General features: G+C 48.8%; 2 protein-coding genes across 2 annotated transcripts in view; one reads left to right on the top strand and one right to left on the bottom strand.

Moving 5' to 3' along the window:
- LOC117869997 (zinc finger protein 883-like) overlaps positions 1–20,681 on the top strand; it is a 929,932-nt gene that overhangs the window by 843,847 nt on the left and 65,404 nt on the right. The gene's annotated exons all lie outside the window — the stretch shown is intronic.
- LOC117869993 (zinc finger protein 436-like) lies at positions 97–20,280 on the bottom strand. Its single transcript, XM_034757111.1, has 8 exons — positions 20,038–20,280; positions 19,412–19,434; positions 17,965–18,080; positions 17,633–17,665; positions 15,636–15,709; positions 15,022–15,148; positions 9,088–9,201; positions 97–1,852 (listed from the first exon to the last, which is right to left on the bottom strand). The coding sequence occupies exons 3-8, from the start codon at positions 17,993–17,995 to the stop codon at positions 243–245; spliced, it is 1,989 nt and encodes a 662-aa protein (XP_034613002.1). The 5' UTR covers positions 17,996–18,080; positions 19,412–19,434; positions 20,038–20,280; the 3' UTR covers positions 97–242.

Here is a 20,681-nt window from a genome sequence, read left to right as displayed (position 1 = left end):
ATCACGGGGAATGTAAAAGACAAAGCTGGGCTCTCAAGCCATGTTAAAAAAGCAAAAGTGGATGCAATTCGAAAAAGTCGAGTCTGAAAAGGGTTGAAGAAAAAGTTAAAACAAGAAGAAAAAAAAAAGAGTTCAAGGTTAAACCCGTCACCCCTAACCATGCTAGGGCAGGAGAAAAAAATCGGTTGGCCCGATAAGTAACGATAGGCATTTTTCCCACACTCAGAGCATCTAGAGTGTCTCTATGAGGTGTGGAGCCTCTGATGTCTAATAAGATTGGAGCTCCGAGTGAAGTTTTTCCCACACTCACTGCATTCATAAGGTCTGGCTCCCATGTGGATTCTCTGATGTTTCAAAAGTGCTGAGTTGTCTATGAATTTTTTCCCACACTCACGGCACCCATAGGGTCTCTCCCCTGTGTGGATTTTCTGATGTGTAATAAGGTTGGAGCGCCAAGTGAAGCTTTTTCCACACTCAGCGCATCCATAGGGTCGTTCCCCCGTGTGGATTCGCTGATGTTTAATAAGGCATGATCTCTGAGTGAAGCTTTTCCCACAGTCACAGCATGTATGCGGTCTCTCTCCGGTGTGGATTCGCTGGTGTTTAATCAGATCTGAGCTGTCAGTGAAGCTTTTCCCACACTCACCACATTCATAGGGCTTTTCTCCGGTGTGGATTCTCTGATGTTTAATAAGGTCTGAGCTGTCTGTGAAGCTTTTCTGACACTCACCACATTCATAGGGCCTCTCCCCCGTGTGGATCCTCTGATGTTTAATAAGGAGAGAGCTGTCCGTGAAGCTTTTCCCGCACTCACAGCATTCGTAGGGTCTCTCTCCTGTGTGGGTTCGCTGATGTGTAATGAGATTTGAGCTGCGAGTGAAAGTTTTCCCGCACTCACAGCATCCATAAGGCCTGTCCCCCGTGTGGATTCTCTGATGCTTCTTAAGCGATGAGCTGTCAATGAATTTTTTCCCGCACTCACAGCATCCATAGGGTCTCTCTCCTGTGTGGATTCTCTGATGTACAATTAGGTTTGAGCGCCGAGTGAAGCTTTTTCCACACACAGAGCATGCATAGGATCGCGCCCCGGTGTGGATGATCTGATGTCTAAAAAGTCCTGAGCTCTGAGTGAAGGTTTTCCCGCACTCACAGCATTCATGGGGTCTCTCTCCTGTGTGGATTCTCTGATGTTTAATAAGCGATGCTCTCTGAGTGAAGCTTTTCCCACACACACTGCATTCATAGGGTCTCTCTCCTGTGTGGATTCGCTGATGCGTAATGAGGTCCGAGCTCTGAGTGAAGCTTTTCCCGCACTCACTGCATTCGTGGGGTCTCTCTCCCGCATGGAATTTCTGATGTTTAATAAGGGCTGAGCTGTCAATGAAGTTTTTGCCACACTCACAGCACGCATAGGGTCTCTCTCCTGTGTGTATTCTCCGATGTTTAATAAGGGATGATCTGTGAGTGAAGCTTTTCTGACACTCACGGCATTCATAGGGTCTCTCTCCTGTGTGGATCTTCTGATGTTTAAGAAGAACTGAGCGGCTACTGAAATTTTTCCCACACTCAGAGCATGTGTTGTTTCTTGCTCCTGCCTGGATTTTCTGCTGGGCTATGGTTTTCTTGACGTATTTGTGAAGTCCCCAACTATTAATGGATTTATTCAATTTCTCCTTTGGCTTGTTTCCCTGCTTCCTCTCTGGCCTGTGCTGACTCTCACATCCTTCTCTCTGCTCAGCACTCCTCGACACATCCTCCTCAGATATTTGCAATAATGCCCCGTGTGGTTGGTCTTGCTCAGCATCTTCCTGCTGAGGTTGGTGCTCTTCCTTCTCCCTCAGCATCCCATCACCTGTTGGCAGAAAAAGGAATCAAAAAGGGGAGACCAACCATGATGCAAATTAGCTGCGGTGGAAGAGGCCAGAAGCGCCTCGTGTTCTGGCAATCCCTAATCCCTAGAGTTTCAATGAGACCACTCACATAGAATCATAGACTCATAGAAGATTAGGGTTGGAAGAGACCTCAGGAGTTCATCTAGTCCAACTCCCTACTCAAGCAGGACCGATCCCCAACTAAATATTTAATGTGCTTTCAATTAAGCACATACTTCGGTGGATTCAGACTGGTAGGCTTGGAAGGATTAGATTGTTATCCATAAATATCAATTTCACTGCAAACACACAAACCAAGCAAAAATATTGCCGTCAAGAATCAAAATTTCACATAGGCAACTTAAGAAAAATGCTGCTTGAGAACACAGAGTTTGCTTTAAGGATACCGACTTCGTATATTTCGGCACGTGAGGTTGAGAGTTTGTTTTCCCAGCGAAAAAGCTTTAACGGTTTGAATCTCAACATCTACTCATCCGAATCTCAACAGCTATGCATCCGAAGAAGTGAGGTTTTTACTCACGAAAGCTTATGCCCAAATAAATCTATTAGTCTTTAAGGTGCCACTGGACTCCTTGTTGTTTTCAACATCTACTGCCATTAAATAATGATTGTCTGACTTCCCCGCATAATTTCCTGCAACTGAAAACTTAAAATGGATAAACATTGAAAAAAAAAAGGCTAAAACTTTTATTTTGCACAATTATGAAAATTTAAAACAATACAAATTGAAAAAAAGCTTAAAAATAAGTTAACATTATAAAAAAAAAATAAAAATAAAAATTGAATTCTACAGGTTGGTGACCTAACAGTAAAGTTCCCTCACCCCATTGCTATTCATCTGAGCTATGTAGTCCTGTACCTCGATACTTTAATACAGTTAACTTGTGTTTTGTTCATCAAATTCTAGACCAGACCCCTTAGCTTCTAGAATACTTTAGAGCAAAGTTGGAGGCATTTAAAGTATGTTTTTCATCTTTGGCCTTGTTTTCTTCTCTCTACCTTCTTCTAAGGGTGTCTGATGCAACAACCATTCAGGCTCTGAGTTCTCTTCACAGATCCCAAATTTTAGACTTAAAAATTTTTTAACCCAGAGATCTTGTTCTAAATATCACTTTATATCTCACCGTGACAGGGCATGCTTTCCCCGCACTGGTTCAGCAGGGGTTAACCCCACTCTGTGGGCCAAAGAGGCCACACCCCCTCGACTCTGCTGGGCATGCTCTGGCTGGAACCCAGGTATAAAAGGCAGCAGCTCTGCTCAGTTGGGGCTGATCGCTGAGGAGGGAGGATGCACCAGCCCGGGAGCTCCGGAAGCCTCAGACCGCAGGAGCCAGAGACACCGAGACTCAAGCGGACGCCCAGGTACCTACGGACACCCAAGAGGGATTAGAGCCACCAGGAACTGTGCAGGCTGAGGAACCTGGAGACCCCAGAGGTGCCCGGACCACAGCTTCAGGGACAGAATAGGAAGTAGCCCAGGGGGACTAATGAATGTGACGGGTGATATCAGTGTGTTGTGGTCCCGCTGACTCAGTGGCAAATACTTTCACCACTGACAGGGTCCTGGGCTGGGACCCGGTGGAGCAGGGAGGGCCCAGGTTCCCCTACCCCGGCCACCAACCACCCCTAGGTGATGGTACACTTCTTCCCATTGGCCATCAGGCTATGCAGCCCTGAGGGATGGGGGCAGCCATATTGCCTTTGGTCCCTACACCGCATCACCCCAAGGCTCAGGGAGATCAGGCGGACTCAGCCACAGGGCGATAATGTCCCCTCTCCTGTCCCAAAAAGGGGATGGGGCACGCTTGCACCATGACATTCACCAACTCAGAGAGCCCCAGTCCTAACAGTTTACCTGCAAAGTCTGTATAACCATCTACGCAGCGTGCTTTCACTTCAAAATAAATGGCGAGCAAATGCTGCGCAGAGAGAAGTGGAGGAATAACAGTGCTGGTTTTGAGCCAGCAATTGTGTAGACCGGAGCTGTGCAAGCTTTCTCCGACAGAGCCACCAATGAATACTAGTTCTGTCCTACAAAACTCCTGCTGTTCCAATGGCCTTCTCTTGAGCCAGTTGTATAGGACCAGGATTTTATATTTGTACTATAAGAATTAATATATGATTTAATTATTTTGTTAGTTATTTTTTTTGAATAGCGAAAAAGAATGATTTTTTGGGATATTGGTAGAAACATTTGATAGATTGCTAGTGTTTGTACTGATGTTAAGGCAGGGGCAGATTAGAATAATTTTTATGATTATGGGTTTTTTTTTATTTTAGGATAAGGGTACGGCTACCAGATCGGCGGGTAGTGATCGATCTGTCGGGGATCAATTTATCGAGTCTACAAATCGATTCCCGATCACTCTGCTGTCGACTCCTGTACTCTACCGCGGCGAGGCGGAAGTGGAGTCGACAGGGTGCGGCGGCAGTTGACCCCCCGCCGTAAGGACGCAAGATAAGTCGACCTAAGATACGTTGACTTCAGCTACGCTATTCACGTATCTTAGGTCGATCTTCCCGTCCCCCTCACCCCCTAGTGTAGATCAGGCCAAAGTTATAATGTTTATTATGTTTTTTTTATATGTATTATAAATTAGGCGTTTTAGTTAAATATCAATTTTTTTTGTTTTAAGGTTTAGTAAGTAAAAAATAGAATTTTGTATTGTGTTTATGTTAAGGAAATTAGAGGAATGTTAAAGGCTCGGGCCACAAGGTGTACTGTTTTAATTACAAAATTTAGTGAGGTTTAATTTATAATGCTTTTTTTGCTTAATATAAAAATTGCTGTATATTTTTTGAAGGTTTTTGTAAAAAACTGTGTAAATAAAAAATGCATGCATTAGAAAAAAAATAAGGTGTAAGGGCCACTGTTAACCAATGGTTTAAAAAAATAAGTGTTTTTGCTATTTATTAATGCTAAAAAACTATTACCGCGCATTTATGATTGAAGAAGGACAAATTAACAACCCTGAGGTATAGGCTGGCATTTTAAAACACAATTAATTAAATTTGGAACAAAATAACCTTTTTGGCGGTGTTTTAAAATATTAATATTAAAAAATAACACCAATTAAAAAATGACCGGTTATAAACTAACACAGCAAACTTTATAAACTTTAATAATAATTAAAAAAAAGAAAGACTATAAAAAGAGAGTGCTTTGCCATGGGACTTTGGGTTCGTCTTGCCACGCTCCAGAAGCATCGAATCGCAACTGACAGAGCCCTGTTCCCCTCTGCGACCAATCTGTCTGGCCACTAAATTAATCCAAACTCTGGGCTAGTAACTATAAACATCAACTGGCGGGACTGTGTGCATGGTGTAGGTCTGTAATTAAAAAGCATGTGCTAACTGTTGTATTCTCAATAAATGCGGCGTGCTGCCTTCTCCCCTATAAAAATCCCGTGTGCTTCTTATAACATTTTTGGTGGAGAATTGCAGCAAACAGGAATGTTGTGGAGCAGGCCAAGATAAAAGCAAACTCCTTTCCATGTTTGATCGGAGATGAATTTTGAACCCACGGGTAAGTGGCTGGCACACTGCCCTGTTGGCAAGTATTGATCTATCAGTATCAGGGAAAGGTTTACATGAGTTCTGCTGACTCCCTGAGGCAGATGAGTCCTTCGCACAGTTGATCAGAAGTATAAGGGAAGTGTGTGATTATGACCCAAGAGTCCCTCAATGCCACCCGGCAAGGGGTTACAAGAATACCCTGTTCTGGCATGTACATTCTGCTTCAACAAAAAATCTCATGTGAAGTTATAAATGAAGCCAGGGTCATAAGAACAGCCACATTGGGTCAGACCAATGGTCCGTCTAGCCCAGTATCCTGTCTTCCGACACAGGCCAATGCCAGCTGCTTCAGAGGGAATAAACAGACCAGGCAATCATCAACTGATACATCCCCTGTTGCCCACTCCCAGCTTCTGACAATCAGGAGGCTGGGGACACACAGAGCATGGGGTGGATCCCTGACTATCCTTTCTTGAGTGGTAACAGCTAACTTAGATTCTGTCATTCAGTATGTATAGTTGGGATTATGTTTTCCAATGTGCATTACTTTGCATTTATCAACACTGAATTTCATCTGCCATTTTCTTGCCCAGTCGTCCAGATTTCTGAGATCCCTTTGTAACTCTTCACAGTCTTCTCTGGACTTAACTCTCCTGAGTAGCTTTGTATTGTCTGCACATTTTGTCACCTCCTTTTCCAGATAACTTATGGATATGTTGAACAGCGCAGGTCCAATACAGACCCCTGAGGGACCCCACTGTTTCTCTCTCTCCATTCTGACACTTTAACATCTATTCCTAGTTTGTTTCCTCTCTTTTAACCAGATCCTGAGAGGACCTTCCTTCTTAATCCATGACAGTTTACTTTGCTTAAGAGCCTTGGGTGAGAGACCTTGTCAAAGGCTTTCTGAACATCTAAGAACACTAGATTCATTGGATCACCCTTGTCCACATGCTTGCTGACTCCCTCAAAGAATTCTAGTAGATTGGTGAGGCATGATTTCCCTTTACAAAAGCCATGTTGACTCTTCCCCAACAAATCATGTTCATCTACGAGTCTGATAATTCTGTTCTTTACTAGAGTTTCAACCAATTTGCCTGATAGTGAAGTTAGGCCTACTGGCCTGTAAATGCTGGGATCACCTCTGGAGCCTTTTTAAAAAATTTGCATCGCATTAGCTATCCTCCAGTCATCTGGTACAGAAGCTGATTTCAATGATAGATGACATACCACAGTCAGTAGCTCTGCAATTTCACATTTGACTTCCTTCAGAACTCTTGGGTGAGTCCTGTTGACTTATTGTTGTTTAATTTATCATTTGTTCCCAAAACCGCTTCTAATGACACCTCAATCTGGGACAGTTCCTCAAATTTGTCACCTAAAAAGAATGGCTCACGTGTAGGAATCTCCCTCACAAACTCTGCAGGGAAGACTGATGCAAAGAATTAATTTAGTTTCTCCACAATGACCTTATCATCCTTGAGTGCTGTTATAGTACCTCGATCGGCCAATGGCCCCCCGTCTGTTTAGCAAGTGTCCTGCTTCTGGTGTGCTTAAAAATTTTGTTGTTGTTACTTTTTGAGTCTGGCTAGTTGCTCTTCAAATTCTTTTTTGGTCTGCTAGATTATACTTTTACACATGGCTGTGACATTATCTGATTAAACTATGACCATATAGATCATTGTTGCAACCACTGTTATATATTTGCAACCAATCATGTACAAAATGGGGCATGTAAGATGTCTATGGAAAGGTTATGATTTGCTGAATATGATTATGCTATCTGGATGCATGTATCATTTTTGTATTTGAAGTTATGAGCATTGGCTCTACACCTGGGTTTCAAATGTTGGCTCCTGGGGTAACGCCCACACGGTAGCTAGCCAGCGCATCTTGGAGGGACTATTCAAATTGCGTGGCCCATTAAAGGACACTTGATTTACAATGGGAGACGGCGATCTACTCTTAATGGACTTTCCTGACAGGACTAAGTGAAGTCAGGCACAGACATGTGACTTGCCCATGTTACTCCAAACTCCATCTTGTACCTGTAATTTTCCACTAGCTTTATTTGAAAGAATGGGTTTCCCGCCACATGGCAGAAGCTATAAAAGGCCCTGGAAACATCTCCACTGTGCCTCTATCCTGATCCACCCTCTTTCCTGCTCAAACCTCTGGACTATGGACTTATACTAATGGGAGCATCTAACCAAAGGACTGAGGACCGTCCAGTTATTTAGAAGCAACCAGAGACTTATCAAGCCAGCAGTTTATTCCATCACTGCTACAAGCCTGAACCAAGAACTTGGCATTTATTGTATGTATTTGACTCCTTTAACCAATTTTAACTCTCACCTTTTTCTTTCTTTTTATAAATAAACCTTGAGATTTTAGGTCCTAAAGGATTGGCAACAGTGTGATTTTTGGGTAAGATCTGACTTGACCTGGGCATGTGGCTGGTTCTTTGGGATCAGAAGAACCTCTTATTTGATTAAATTGGTTTTAAAGAACCACTCATCAATAAATCTAGTGTTTTTGTTGGTGATACACGGGACTGGAATTCCTAAGGAAACTGCTGTTCTGACTTCTTGTTAGCCAGTGTGGTGAAACAGAAGTTTACTTTTGTTGCTGGTTTGGTATATCTCATGGGAGAATAACCTCCTGTTTTGGGCTATGTCCACCCTATTTCTCAGCCGTTTATCCTGAATTTGGGTATTGTCAGTTGTGACCCACAAAGGCACGGTTACAGTGGCTTTCCACAGTTTATGTTCCTTTCTATTTTCCTTAGTAGGATTTAACTTTCTTTTTTTGCCTCTAACAGCTTCTTTTACTTCGTAGTTTAGACATGGTGGCACTTTCTTGGTCCTCTTACTACATTTTTTTAAATTTTAGGATACACATTTAATTTGAGCTTCCACTGCCGTGTTTTTAAGTTTCCATGCAGTTTGCAGGCATTTCTCTTTTGAGATTGTACCTTTTGATTTCAGGTAAACCAACGTCCTCATTTTGGTGTAGGTCCCCTTTCTGAAATTAAATGCCACTATGGTGGGCTTCTTTGGTGTTTTCCCCCTTCCGCGGGGATGTTAAATTTAATTATATTATGGGTACTATTACCAAGTGGTCCAGCTACATTTACCTCTTGGACCAGATCCTGTGCTCCACTTAGGACTAAATCAAAAATGGCCTCTCCTCTGGTGGGTTTCAGGACCAGTTGCTCCAAGAAACAGTCATTTATGGTGTCAAGAAACTAAATCTCTGCATCCCGTCCTGAGGTGACATGGACCCAGTCAACATGGGGATAATGAAAATGCCCCATTATTGAGTTTATTTTTATAGACTCTCTAATCTTCCTGAGCATTTCATGGTCACTATCACCATCCGGGTCAACCAAAGAAGTGCTGGAGAGATGGACATAAATCAGGGACTGAATTTCCCCAAATTCTGTCCTACAGAGGTAAGGGGATCAATTCTGCCTGTAAATCCCGTCCAAGCACTCAGGGGGAAGGGAGGTGAAGGAAGGAGTTACTGCCAGCTGTCACTCACGAGCAACTTCTGCTCTGAGGATACAAACCTGCTGGGCAGAATCCTGAACTCAGAGAACTCACAAGGTCTCTATCGGGAACCCCACCTGTTTCCTTCAGACACGGACAGGTTTTGAATTGATTTAGTGATTCCTCACCTGTGCAGGTACCTCTCAGGATCTCTTTTTCCTCTGAATGAAAGAGATCTGGGACCCACGGCTCTTTGTCTTCTTCCAGGTGAGAGAGCTCATCAGGTGTGACAACTGGAAACTCTGCACGGGAAAGGAAATCAGGTGGGCTCAAGGGGATTTCTCACAAATTTATTATTATTTTTAACCCGAGGCCATTTTAACGTAGCAATGGGCTGAGGCTAGCGCCACAGAGGTGCAGATGTGTAGGACATTCTGCTTAAAGAGGGATTTAACAAACCCCATCTCTGCTGGGAAAACACATCGCCCGACCATCCTCCTCAAAGAGGAGCCTAAAACACAGAGACTGCAACTCCATAGCTTAGAAGGTGAAGATTGCAGCCAGCAGGGAAACCACCTACTTCTTTCCAAGAAAGAGAGGACAAGAGAAAAAACAGAGAGTCACAGGGAAGCTGGGTAGAGTGAGCGTGGGTCGGTGGGGTTCAGAGGGCTAATGTGCATTATGCATTTTCCCTGCATTCTGCAGGAGTTCCTCTGGGGCGTTGTGCCCACGAAAACCAAAATTTCTGGGCTCAGAGCAGTATTTTAAAGTCCTCTAATATCCACATGCAGATTACGACTTGGGCTGCTTTTTCAAATCTGGCAGCATACTTAGCTCAGTCATAGAATCATAGAATAGCAGGGTTGGAAGGGACCTCAGGAGGTATCTAGTCCAACCCCCTGCTCAAAGCACGACCAATCCCCAACTAAATCATCCCAGCCAGGGCTTTGTCAAGCCTGACCTTAAAAACCTCTAAGGAAGGAGATTCCACCACCTCCCTAGGGAACCCGTTCCAGTGCTTCACCACCCTCCTAGTGAAAATGTTTTTCCTAATATCCAACCTAGACCTCCCCCACTGCAACTTGAGACCATTGCTCCTTGTTCTGTCATCTACCACCACCGAGAAAAAACGGTTACTCACCTTCTCGTAACTGTTGTTCTTCGAGATGTGTTGTTCATGTCCATTCCAAGCAGGTGTGTGCGTGCTGCGTGCACGCCAGCCGGAAGATTTTACTATAGCAGCGTCCATAGGGTCGGCTTCGGCGCCCCCTGGAGTGGCGCCTTCATGGCGCTGTATATAGGGACCAGCCGACCCCTCACCCCCTCAGTTCCTTCTTGCTGATACTCCGACAGAGGGGTAGGAGGGTGGGTATTGGAATGGACATGAACAACACATCTCAAAGAACAACAGTTATGAGAAGGTGAGTAACCGTTTTTTCTTCTTCGAGTGATTGTTCATGTCCATTCCAAGCAGGTGACTCACAAGCCCGAATCTAGGCGGTGGGGTCGGAGGTCACTGCAGACTGGAGGATTGCGCGGCCAAAGGCAGCATCAGCTCTGGCCTGGTGTGTGATGGCGTAGTGCGCCATAAAGGTGTGGATTGAGAACCAGGTGGCCGCTCTACAAATTTCCTGCATCGGGACCTGGGCCAGGAACGCAGCAGAAGAGGCCTGCACTCTTGTGGAGTGGGCCGTGATAGGCAGGGCTGGTATACTGGCCCGACTGTAGCACTCCCGGATGCAGGTTCTGATCCAAGCCGAGATCGCTGTGAGGAGACCAGCAGCCCTTTCATCCTTTCGGCCACGGCGACAAAAAGTTGGGTTGACTTCCTGAAGGATCTTGTCCTTTCGATATAGAACGCGAGAGCCCTGTGAACGTCCAGGGAATGCAGCCTACGCTCCTTCGCAGAGGAGTGTAGTTTCGGATAAAACACCAGGAGAAAAATGTCTTGACCCATGTGAAATGGGGAAACCACCTTAGGGAGGAAAGCTGGGTGCGGCCTGAGTTGGACCTTGTCCTTGTGGAAGACGGTGTATGGAGGTTCAGATGTTAGAGCTCTGAGTTCCGACACTCTCCGGGCTGATGTCATAGCCACCAAAAATGCGACCTTATATGAAAGATGTAACAGCGAGCACGAAGCCAGCGGCTCAAAGGGGGGCCCTGTGAGGACGGACAGGACCAAATTGAGGTCCCAAGCAGGGACAGGTTGACGAATGTGTGGGAACAATCTGTCAAGGCCCTTGAGGAATCGTCCGACGAGTGGGTCCGCAAACACTGAGGTACCCCCCGCTCCAGGGTGGAAAGCTGAGATTGCAGCAAGGTGTACTCGAACCGAAGAGAGAGTCAGTCCCAGGTGTCTCAGATGTAGCAAATAGTCCAATATCAGAGGGACTGGGGCGAGCAAGGGAGCCTGACCCCGTTGTGTGGCCCAGAGGGAGAAGCGCTTCCACTTGGCCAAGTACGTGGTCCTTGTTGAGGGCTTCCTGCTACCAAGAAAGACCTGCCTGACCTCATGAGAGCATTGCAACTCCACGGGGTTTAGCCATGGAGCATCCAGGCTGTAAGGTGGAGCGACTCCAGGTTCGGGTGAAGGAGGCGACCGCAATCCTGTGTGATCAAGTCCGGTAGTAGGGGCAACCTGAGGGGCACCCGCATAGACATGTGCAGGAGAGACGTGTACCAGTGCTGGTGCGGCCACGCAGGCACTATCAGGATGAGCCGAGCGTGATCTCTGTGGGCCTTGAGGATTACTCTGTGAACCATGGGAATCGGGGGAAAGGAGTAAAATAGCCCGTCTGCCCAAGAGAGGAGAAAGGCATTTGTTAGAGACCCCGGACTGCGTCCCATGAGGGAGCAGAATTGACGACACTTCCTGTTCTCGCTGGAGGCAAACAGGTCCACCTGGGGATGACCCCAAAGCCGGAAAATTGAGAGTACTATATCCCAGCGGATAGACCACTCATGACCCTGGAACGAGCAGCTGAGGGCTTCCGCAAGCCCGTTGTGCGTCCCTGGGAGGTAGGACGCTGTGAGGTGAATTACATTCTGTACGCAAAAGTCCCATAATGCAAGGGCCTCCCAGCAAAGGGGAGAGGAGTGAGCACCACCCTGTTTGTTGATATAGAACATCGTTGGAGTATTGTCCGTGAGGACAGAAACGCACCTGCCTGCCAGCTGGGATTTGAAGGCTGTGCATGCGAGGTGCACCGCTCGTAATTCCCTGACATTGATGTGCAACGAAAGATCCTCTCATGACCAAAGGCCTTGGGTTCTAAGGCCGCCCAGATGTGCACCCCATCCCCGATCCGATGCATCCGTTGCCAGGGATAGGGAGGGCTCGGGGTCGAGGAAAGGCACTCCCGCGCAGAACACCCGTGGGTCGAGCCACCATTGAAGGGAATCCAACACCGGCCGAGGTAACATCACCACTGATTCTAGGGAGTCCCTGACTGGCCGATAAACCCCTGCCAACCAAGAATAGAGTGAGCGCAGTTTGAGTCTGTCGTGTCTCACCACGTAGGTACATGCCGCCATGTGCCCTAGTAATTTGAGGCAGCTTCTTGCTGTGGTGGTCGGGTAACGTTGGAGGCTGAGAATAATGTTGGATATAGTCCGGAATCTGGCCTCTGGGAGATATGCCCTGGCGTGTGTCGAGTCCAGGGCATATCCTGCTCCTAGGAATTCGATTTTTTGGGTTGGAGATAGTGTGGACTTGGCCTCATTAAGTAAGAGGCCGAGCGCGAGGAAGGTCTGCCTGGTAAAGACCACCTGAGCCTCCACCTGCGCCTTGGTCCTGCCCTTGATGAGCCAATCGTCCAGGTAGGGAAACACCTGAATCCCCTGCCTGCGCAGGAAGGCTGCCACGACTGCCATGCACTTCGTGAAGACCCTTGGGGCTGCTGACAGACCAAAGGGCAGAACCATAAATTGTAGATGAGCATTGCCCACGAGAAACCTGAGGTAACGCCTGTGCTGAGGGATTATCGCAATGTGAAAGTATGCGTCCTTTAAGTCGAGGGCGGCATACGAGTCTCCTGGACCCATGGAAGGAATGATGGAGGACAGGGAGACCATGCAGAACTTGAGCTTCTTCACAAACTTGTTGAGACGCCGCAAGTCCAGAATAGGTCTGAGGCCCCCTTTCGCTTTCGGTATTAGGAAATAGCGAGAATGGAAGCCCTTGCCCCGTAGCTCCTGAGGAACCTCCTCTATTGCCCCTGATGCGAGGAGGGACTGAACTTCTTGAAGTAGAAGTTGCTCGTGAGAGGGGTCCCTGAAGAGGGACAGGGAGGGGGGCTGGTGGGGCGGGAGGGAGGAGAACTGGATAGAATATCCCCTCTTTACCGTGCGAAGCACCCAAGCGTCCAATGTGATCCGGGCCCACGCCCGATAGAAGGGGGACAGACGTGATGAGAAGGTAAGGTTGGACGGATCCAGGGTTCTGACTGGGAGGTCGTCCTCGACCAAGCCATCAAAATGGTGGTCTAAGCCCCTGTGTAGGCCTTGGTTGGGCAGATGACTGGCTGAAGGGCTGCTGTTGTTGCCTCCTCCTGCCCGTCCTTGCCCTTCTGCACAAGGCATCCCCTTGATTTTGAGGCTGGTACGGCCGAGGGGCCTGCGGTGGCCTGAACTGCCTACACTGGGTGACCGGGGTGTGTAGGCCTAATGAACGGAGGGTGGTCCGTGAATCCCTTAGGCTATGAAGCCTCTTATCAGTCTTCTCCGAGAAGAGCATGGGTCCTTCAAAGGGGAGGTCCTGGATCGTTTATTGGACCTCATGAGGGAGGCCGGAAACTTGAAGCCAGGCTCCGTGCCTCATGACAAGACCAGTCGCCAACGTGCGTGAGGCTGAATCGGCCGCGTCCAAGGCCGTCTGGAGGGAAGCCCGGGTAATCAATCTCCCCTCTTCAACCAGGGCTGAAAACTCGGTTCGCGACTCCTGTGGAAGGAGGTCCGCGAACCTAGACAAAGCCGAGCACGTGTTCTGTCCACACCGACTCAGTATGGCCTGCTGATTGGCAATGCGCAACTGCAGGCCCCCTGTCGAATATACCTTGTGCCCGAACAGGTCCAACTTTTTGGCCTCTCTATTTTTAGGTATAGCCCCCTGAAAACCCTGTGTGCAGTGTGTCACCTCTAAAGGAGGGATTAGTAGCAGTGATATAAAGGGAGGTGCATGTGATCCTTGAAGGAGCAAGCCTGCCTCATTTCATTCCTGAGTGTTGTAGGTTGCAACAATCAAGGTGCACAAGGGTGTGTTCTTTCCATGAGCGTTGTCGGCACTTTGGGGGAACACATGCTAGCCCTCTGCAGGGTTTAGAGAAAGGTAATAGATGGCAATGACTCAGAAGGAATCATCATCAGTGGTAGCAGATGACAGAACAAGGAGCAATGGTCTCAAGTTGCACTGGAGGAGGTCTAGGTTGGATATTAGGAAACACTATTTCACTAGGAGGGTGGTGAAGCACTGGAATGCGTTACCTAGGGAGGTGGTGGAATCTCCTTCCTTAGAGGTTTTTAAGTTCAGGCTTGACAAAGCCCTGGCTGGGATGATTTAGTTGGGGATTGGTCCTGCTTTGAGCAGGGGGTTGGACTAGATACCTGCTGAGGTCCCTTCCAACCCTGATATTCTGTGATTTGCCAGAGGCTTGGAACGGGCGGCAGGGGATGGATCTCTTGATGATTGATTCCCTGTTCTGTTCATTCCCTCTGGGGCACCTGGCATTGGCCACTGTTGGAACACAGGATACTGGGCTAGATGGACCTTTGGTCTGACCCAGTCTGACCGTTCTTAACCCTCAGGGGCAAAGACCTGGTGATATTTTGCAAGTCGTGTGGTGTAGGCTCCATCTGAGAGCCGGCCAGGAGTCGGAAGCTTCTGTTCGCTATGCCGGACTTAAACCCAAGTTTTGCCTGAGCAAAGAGAAGATGTTAGACTTTGTGCTGTACTGCTCTGTTCCCAGAGCGCTCGGTAATGAGCAGGGTAGAGTGCTGGTGTGTGTGTCACTGGCTTGTTGCGGTGTTGTTGAATCAGGGCAGAATGAACATGCCATTGCAGGGGGTGACATGAACCTTAACGCTGCATTTCCCTTTCTAGTAACCGAGAGGACGGGAATCCTTACCCAGCGAGGTCACATTCTCATAGTTCTCCTGCATGACGTCTCTGTAGAGGGCTTTTTGACGGGGGTCCAGAATAGCCCACTCTTCCCTGGTGAAATACACAGCCACCGCCTCGAAGGTCACCGGCCTCTGGAAAAGCAAGAGCAAGTGGAAGAGGAAGAGGGATAGCTCAGTGGTTTAAGCATTGGCCTGCTAAACCCAGGGCTGTGAGTTTAATTCTTGAGGGGGCCATTTAGGGAACTGGGGCAAAAAAAAAAAAATAATCTGTGGGGGACAGTACTTGGTCCTGCCTAGTGAAGGCAGAGGACTGGACTCAATCACCTTTCAAGGCCTATGAGATAGGTATATCTCCATATATTAATTATTAAGAGTCCAACACTCAGTACCTACTGCCCCATTATTCATGGGGGAGGAGGACAATCAAAAGGATACAGTGTCAGAGGAGTCCAACCCAACGGCCACGTGGCTATTCCTAAAAACTTGGCCCCGGGTTTACCAAGTCCCAGCAGCTCCCAACACCTTGTCCTACGGCCTAGCACCCTCCTCCCACCCTTAGATCAAACTCCCACTTCCCGTGTATTCTCTGGCTCCTGTGGGAACCCCCCAGCATCCCTACCTGAGACAGCTCTGCTGTATCCATTTCCCTTCCCCAGGAGGATCTGGAGGGACCTGGGGATGTTATTCTGCAGCCTATCAGGGAGAGAAGGGTGATGGGGGTGGTTCAGAACAGACTTTAGGTCATTTCACATCACACGTCTCACGGGCGCTTTCTCTGCAGAGATGTTTTCGACTCTCCCGCTGGGAAAATGCTCCGTCACTGCAGTGTAGACCCATCCCCTCCCAGCAGGGTTAAACCCACTGAGACCCTTTAAAGCTGACATGGTTCCCCAGGACAGAACATAAGAACGGCCATACTGGGTCAGACTAAAGGTCCATCCAGCCCAGTATCCTGTCTACCAACAGTGGCCAATGCCAGGTGCCCCAGAGGGAGTGAACCTAACAGGTAATGATCAAGTGATCTCTCTCCTACCATCCATCTCCACCCTCTGACAAACAGAGGCTAGGGACACCATTCCTTACCCATCCTGGCTAATAGCCATTAACGGACTTAACCGCCATGAATTTATCCAATTCTCTTTTAAACGCTGTTATAGTCCTAGCGTTCACAACCTCCTCAGGCAAGGAGTTCCACAGGTTGACTGCGCACTGTGTGAAGAACTTCCTTTTATTTGTTTTAAACCTGCTGCCCATTAATTACATTTGGCGGCCCCTAGTCCTTATATTATGGGAACAAGTAAATAACTTTTCTTTATTCACTTTCTCCACACCACTCATGATTTTATAGACCTCTATCATATCCCTCCTTAGTCTCTTTTCCAAGCTGAAAAGTACTAGCCTCTTTAATCTCTCCTCCTACAGCCAAACCCCTAATCATTTTAGTTGCCTTTCTCTGAACCTTTTCTAATGCCAGTATATCTTTTTTGAGATGAGAAGACCACATCTGTACGCAGTATTCAAGATGTGGGTGTACCATGGATTTATATAAGGGCAATAAAATATTCTCTGTCTTATTCGCTATCCCTTTTTTGAAGGATTCCTAACATCCTGTTTGCTTTTTTGACTGCCTCTGCACACTGCATGGACGTCTTCAGAGAATTAGCCACGATGACTCCAAGATCTCTTTCCTGATTAGTTGTAGCTAAATTAGCCCTCATCATATTGTATGTATATTTGGGGTTATTTTCTCCAATGTGCATTACTTTACATTTATCCACATTCAATTTCATTTGCCATTTTGTTGCCCAATCACTTCGTTTTGTGAGACAGCAGAGGGAGAACTACGCAGAGATAGGGACCAGGCAAAGCTTGTCCAGTGCTGAGACAGGAACTGGATCTGAGCAGGTCAGCACATTCCCCCAGCAGAGGGGGACAGATTTATTATAATCTTCAGCGAAGAAAAATCTCACTTCCTGCACTTTTAGCCCTCAGGGACACCTCTTCTTCGTCAGCCTCTTGAGACACACACGTGCACATTCTATAGGATCAGCCTTGTTACGGGTTTTATTCTTATTTTCTACTAAATGTCAGGGGTTTGCCAAAAAAAAAAAAAAAAAATGGGGGGACCCCTTTTTGGAAATCAATATGAAAAGTATGAAAAACATCCCCACGCACTGCACAGCTCCCTCTGCATTCACCATGAACATTCACAGCTGGTCTGTCTGCGGTATACCAGCCCCATGGCACAGCCCATGGCACAGCCGGGCTCCCCCCGTCCTTGCGCCCGAGACTCTGCTGCCCACATCTGACCATCTCCACTCACTCATGGAAGCTTTCAGACTCCACAGCGGCTGGAGATTTTTTCCTTGTTTCATCCTATTTCACACCATTCAGGTGTTCCTTTCCCCAAAGGGAAACACCCCCCTGAGATCCAGGATTCGCTCTGAATCCCCATCAGACGTCACAGCACGAGCGAATCAGTCACGGGGGGTCACCCGGCTTCACATTCTTCCACAGCTTCTAGGTGCACATCGGGGCTGAAGGCCGTGATGCCCTGTCGCTAACATGGTTATTGGTCTGAAATCTCCCCATGGCCCGTCAGAGACAGACACGTACCTGTGTCGCTCCCCAGCTCCAGTCGCAGCATCTCTAGGGGAAGGAGAAGACAGGAGAGGTGAGAATTCAGGCCCTCGCATTCATGGAGAAATCCCCATTGCTTATTAATGTAACTGCTGTTAACTACGAGATGGTGACAGAGATCAGAGGCCGATAACGCAGCCGGTGCAGACAGAGCCAGCCCCACAGGGCTGCTTCATGGGGAAGGGCGACTCGCTGAGCTGGGCTGCGAGATGGAGCCTGGGGTCAGTGACAGCACTAGAGTCCCCGACTCTCCCCAGGGCCAGGGTCGCTCTAACCAGAGGAGACGCCACCCCCAGACTCCAATTCACCTTTGAATCCCAGAAGAACCTCCTGCAGCATGGCACTTTTCAGAGAGAAATCGCTGAGTCTCTTCTCCAGCTCCGCAAATGCTGGCTCTGGCTTCTGAAACGTCCCGTCCTCCCTGCTGGGGAAAGGAGGAGGGGTGAGAAATAGTCCTGATCCCTCAACCCTGAGCCCAGCAACCCGCAAACTCCAGGAACCCTGGATCTGAGCTTTGTAGCCTGAGATAGTCACTGTTATGGTGAGCCACCTGCCTTCAGCCCTGTGCTCGCCATGGGCCAGAGAGATGGGACACGGGGAAACATTGAGGCAAGGAACAGAGACAGGTTCAGGAGCTTTCTGCGGGACGCTCTGGTTCTGTGGGGAGCAGAGCCACCTCCCACCCTGGAATATTCCAGCAACAAGGGGCACCAGCACTGGGATTACGTGGAAAGGGAGGAGACGCAGACCAAAGAGTGGGCAGGTCCCACCTGCTCAGACAGAGCCCAGGTCTTCAGCAGGGAATGAACGTGGGCCCTTAAACACCAAAAGCCCTGAGCCCTTCCGCGGAAGCAGTAACCTTGGGGTGTCCAGCTCCTTTGGAGGAGAAGCTGTCTTCCACTTTCTGTTATGGACAGTGGCCCAGGGCATCAATTTTGGACTCTGTCCCCCACCTCCCTTCACAGCAGGACACCCACTGCTCTTGGTGGGACACCCAGGCGCAAAGAACCAGAGGAGACGCAGCCCGTTGAGCAGGAAATAACAGTGTTATTTATAAAGTCCTTTACTATCACAATCAATATCACTCCACGGGAAAATAGCTCCCCTCGCACACACCCCTGTATGGCCCCTGCTATTTCTCCCCTTTCATTGCCTTCCTTTCCCACCATCCTCCCTCTATTTATCTCTTGCTTTCTTGTCCTTGTGTCTCTCCTCTGTCCCCCCCCATTCCTGCCTCTCTATGGCTTTATTCCTGCCCCCTCCTGATTCCACCTCCTCAAGCGATCAGCCAGGGAATATTGTCACCAAAGCGTTGGCACTCCAATGAGATCAACAGAGGCCAAGGGCATTCACACCCCTCTGAGCTGCGGTTTCAGGCTGTCTGCAGACTCAGGAAGGCAATGCTGGCTCCTTGTGTCCATTTGGGAGGATTTCTTTGCAACCAGGAGGGCTAGAAACTTACTTTCAAAAAAATAAACTGAAAGCTGAGATTCTGCACACTCTGAATATGTGATGTGGCCACATAAATACGTCAGACAGGCCCGGTCTGGCCCATACGTCTGACAGCCCTTGTGGGACTGTATCAGCTGTCCGAGAGTAACAGGGTCCGCCCCTTGCTGAGGCAGCCGCTAGGGGAGACAGATTTACAGGCTCCAAGCCAGCGTCACACTGCGGGGGCTGGGGGAAGCTCCGTATTCAGTGCAGTTACCAGACCTAACACACCACGAGGGGAGTGAGACAGAGCCAAGGACTTACCTGCCCCCACAGCTCCCGGCACCCTAGAGAGGGAGAGAAAGACGAGGCCGTCAGAGGACTTGTCCCAGGCTGCGGGAGCCTCCTGCTCTGCAGGGTATCACCAGGGAATCTCTGAGATTTAGGGGAATTTCAGACACTCGGGTTCTTGTGCAGACAGCAGCGGCATCTCCCCCGTCCCCCCCAGCCGGGACAGTGGCTCTCAACGGCCCCAGCAACCCCTGCTGGGAGGTGGCCACAGGGGGAAAATGTCTCCCCAGGCACTTTACAGGGAGAAAATGTTTCTCTGCCCTGAGAGTCAAATTCCCCCAGGGCTGAGAGCTCCACAAGCCCCCTGGCCCCAGTAACCCATTAACCTGGTGTGAGCAGGGCGTCAGCATGGGGGAGGGGGTTTACAGACATTTCCAGGAGAGGAGAGAAGGTCTCGGGGTTGGCAGCATCCAGGAGCCATCCCTGGTGCTGCCACAGACTCATTATTTGACCTCGGGCTCTGCCCCTCCCTCTGCCTCACTTTCCCCCTTTGTCCCATAGGGATAATACCCCAGTCCCCTTTGTAAAGTGCTTTAGGGTCTGGGGCTCAGAAGCGCCTATAGAAACGCTGCGTAGGATCATTGCAATGACAGTCTGACCTGCAGGGACTGGCTCAGCGGCTGCTGCCCCTCGTCTCCTCCCCTCTCACTGAGCAGGGAAATCTCCCGGGAAAGGCTGCAGACGCCCTCATCCCTTCTCTGGGCAATGGCTCTCTCGAGCTCTTCCAGCCGGGACAGCAGCCGCTGCTCCTGCTCCTCCAGAAACCCTCGCAGCTCCTGCCACTCCCAGACGATCTTCCGCCTCTCGGCTGCCGTCTGTTTCTGCAGCCACAGGGAGAGGGCGGGTCGGTACCGGGGGAGAACCAGAAATGCACCTCCTAGCGAGTGGGGGAAATATTTACCAGAGCAGAGGACCTCTTGCGCTGGGGGATGGGAAGTTTATTTACCCCAGGAAGGGCGGACAGATCAGGGCCGGGGTGAGCTGTACATTGCTCACAGGTGGGGACTGTTCTCCCCAAAACCTCATCAGATTGCCCTGGGCCAAACTCTCCATCTCTGCAGCCCACATTTCATCTCCTTCCCCCCTAGGCACTAGAAAGGATCCCCAGTCGCTGTGACGTGCAGCCAGCCCGTGGGCAGGGGCTCTGGGCTCACACAGACTGACCCTCTCCTGCCCAGCAGCCTCCTGCCCCCTAAGGGCATCATGTCACCCCCGTGCCTGACCCTGCCTCTCCCGGGGCTCC

Source organism: Trachemys scripta, chromosome 25 (genome assembly GCF_013100865.1).
Source record: "Trachemys scripta elegans isolate TJP31775 chromosome 25, CAS_Tse_1.0, whole genome shotgun sequence".
Taxonomy (NCBI): Eukaryota; Metazoa; Chordata; order Testudines; family Emydidae; genus Trachemys; species Trachemys scripta.
This window is presented reverse-complemented; position numbering and strand designations above follow the sequence as displayed.

What these genes read in the sequence shown, in the direction of transcription:
- LOC117869993 (XM_034757111.1), bottom strand. Translation starts at nt 17,995, where the DNA reads ATGCTGCAGGAGGTTCTTCTGGGATTCAAAG. An exon ending in GGTTCTTCTGGGATTCAAAG is followed by an intron (nt 17,666 to 17,964) that starts GTGAATTGGAGT and finishes TCCTTCCCCTAG; the next exon opens with AGATGCTGCGACTGGAGCTG. An exon ending in GGAGCTGGGGAGCGACACAG is followed by an intron (nt 15,710 to 17,632) that starts GTACGTGTCTGT and finishes TCTCCCTGATAG; the next exon opens with GCTGCAGAATAACATCCCCA.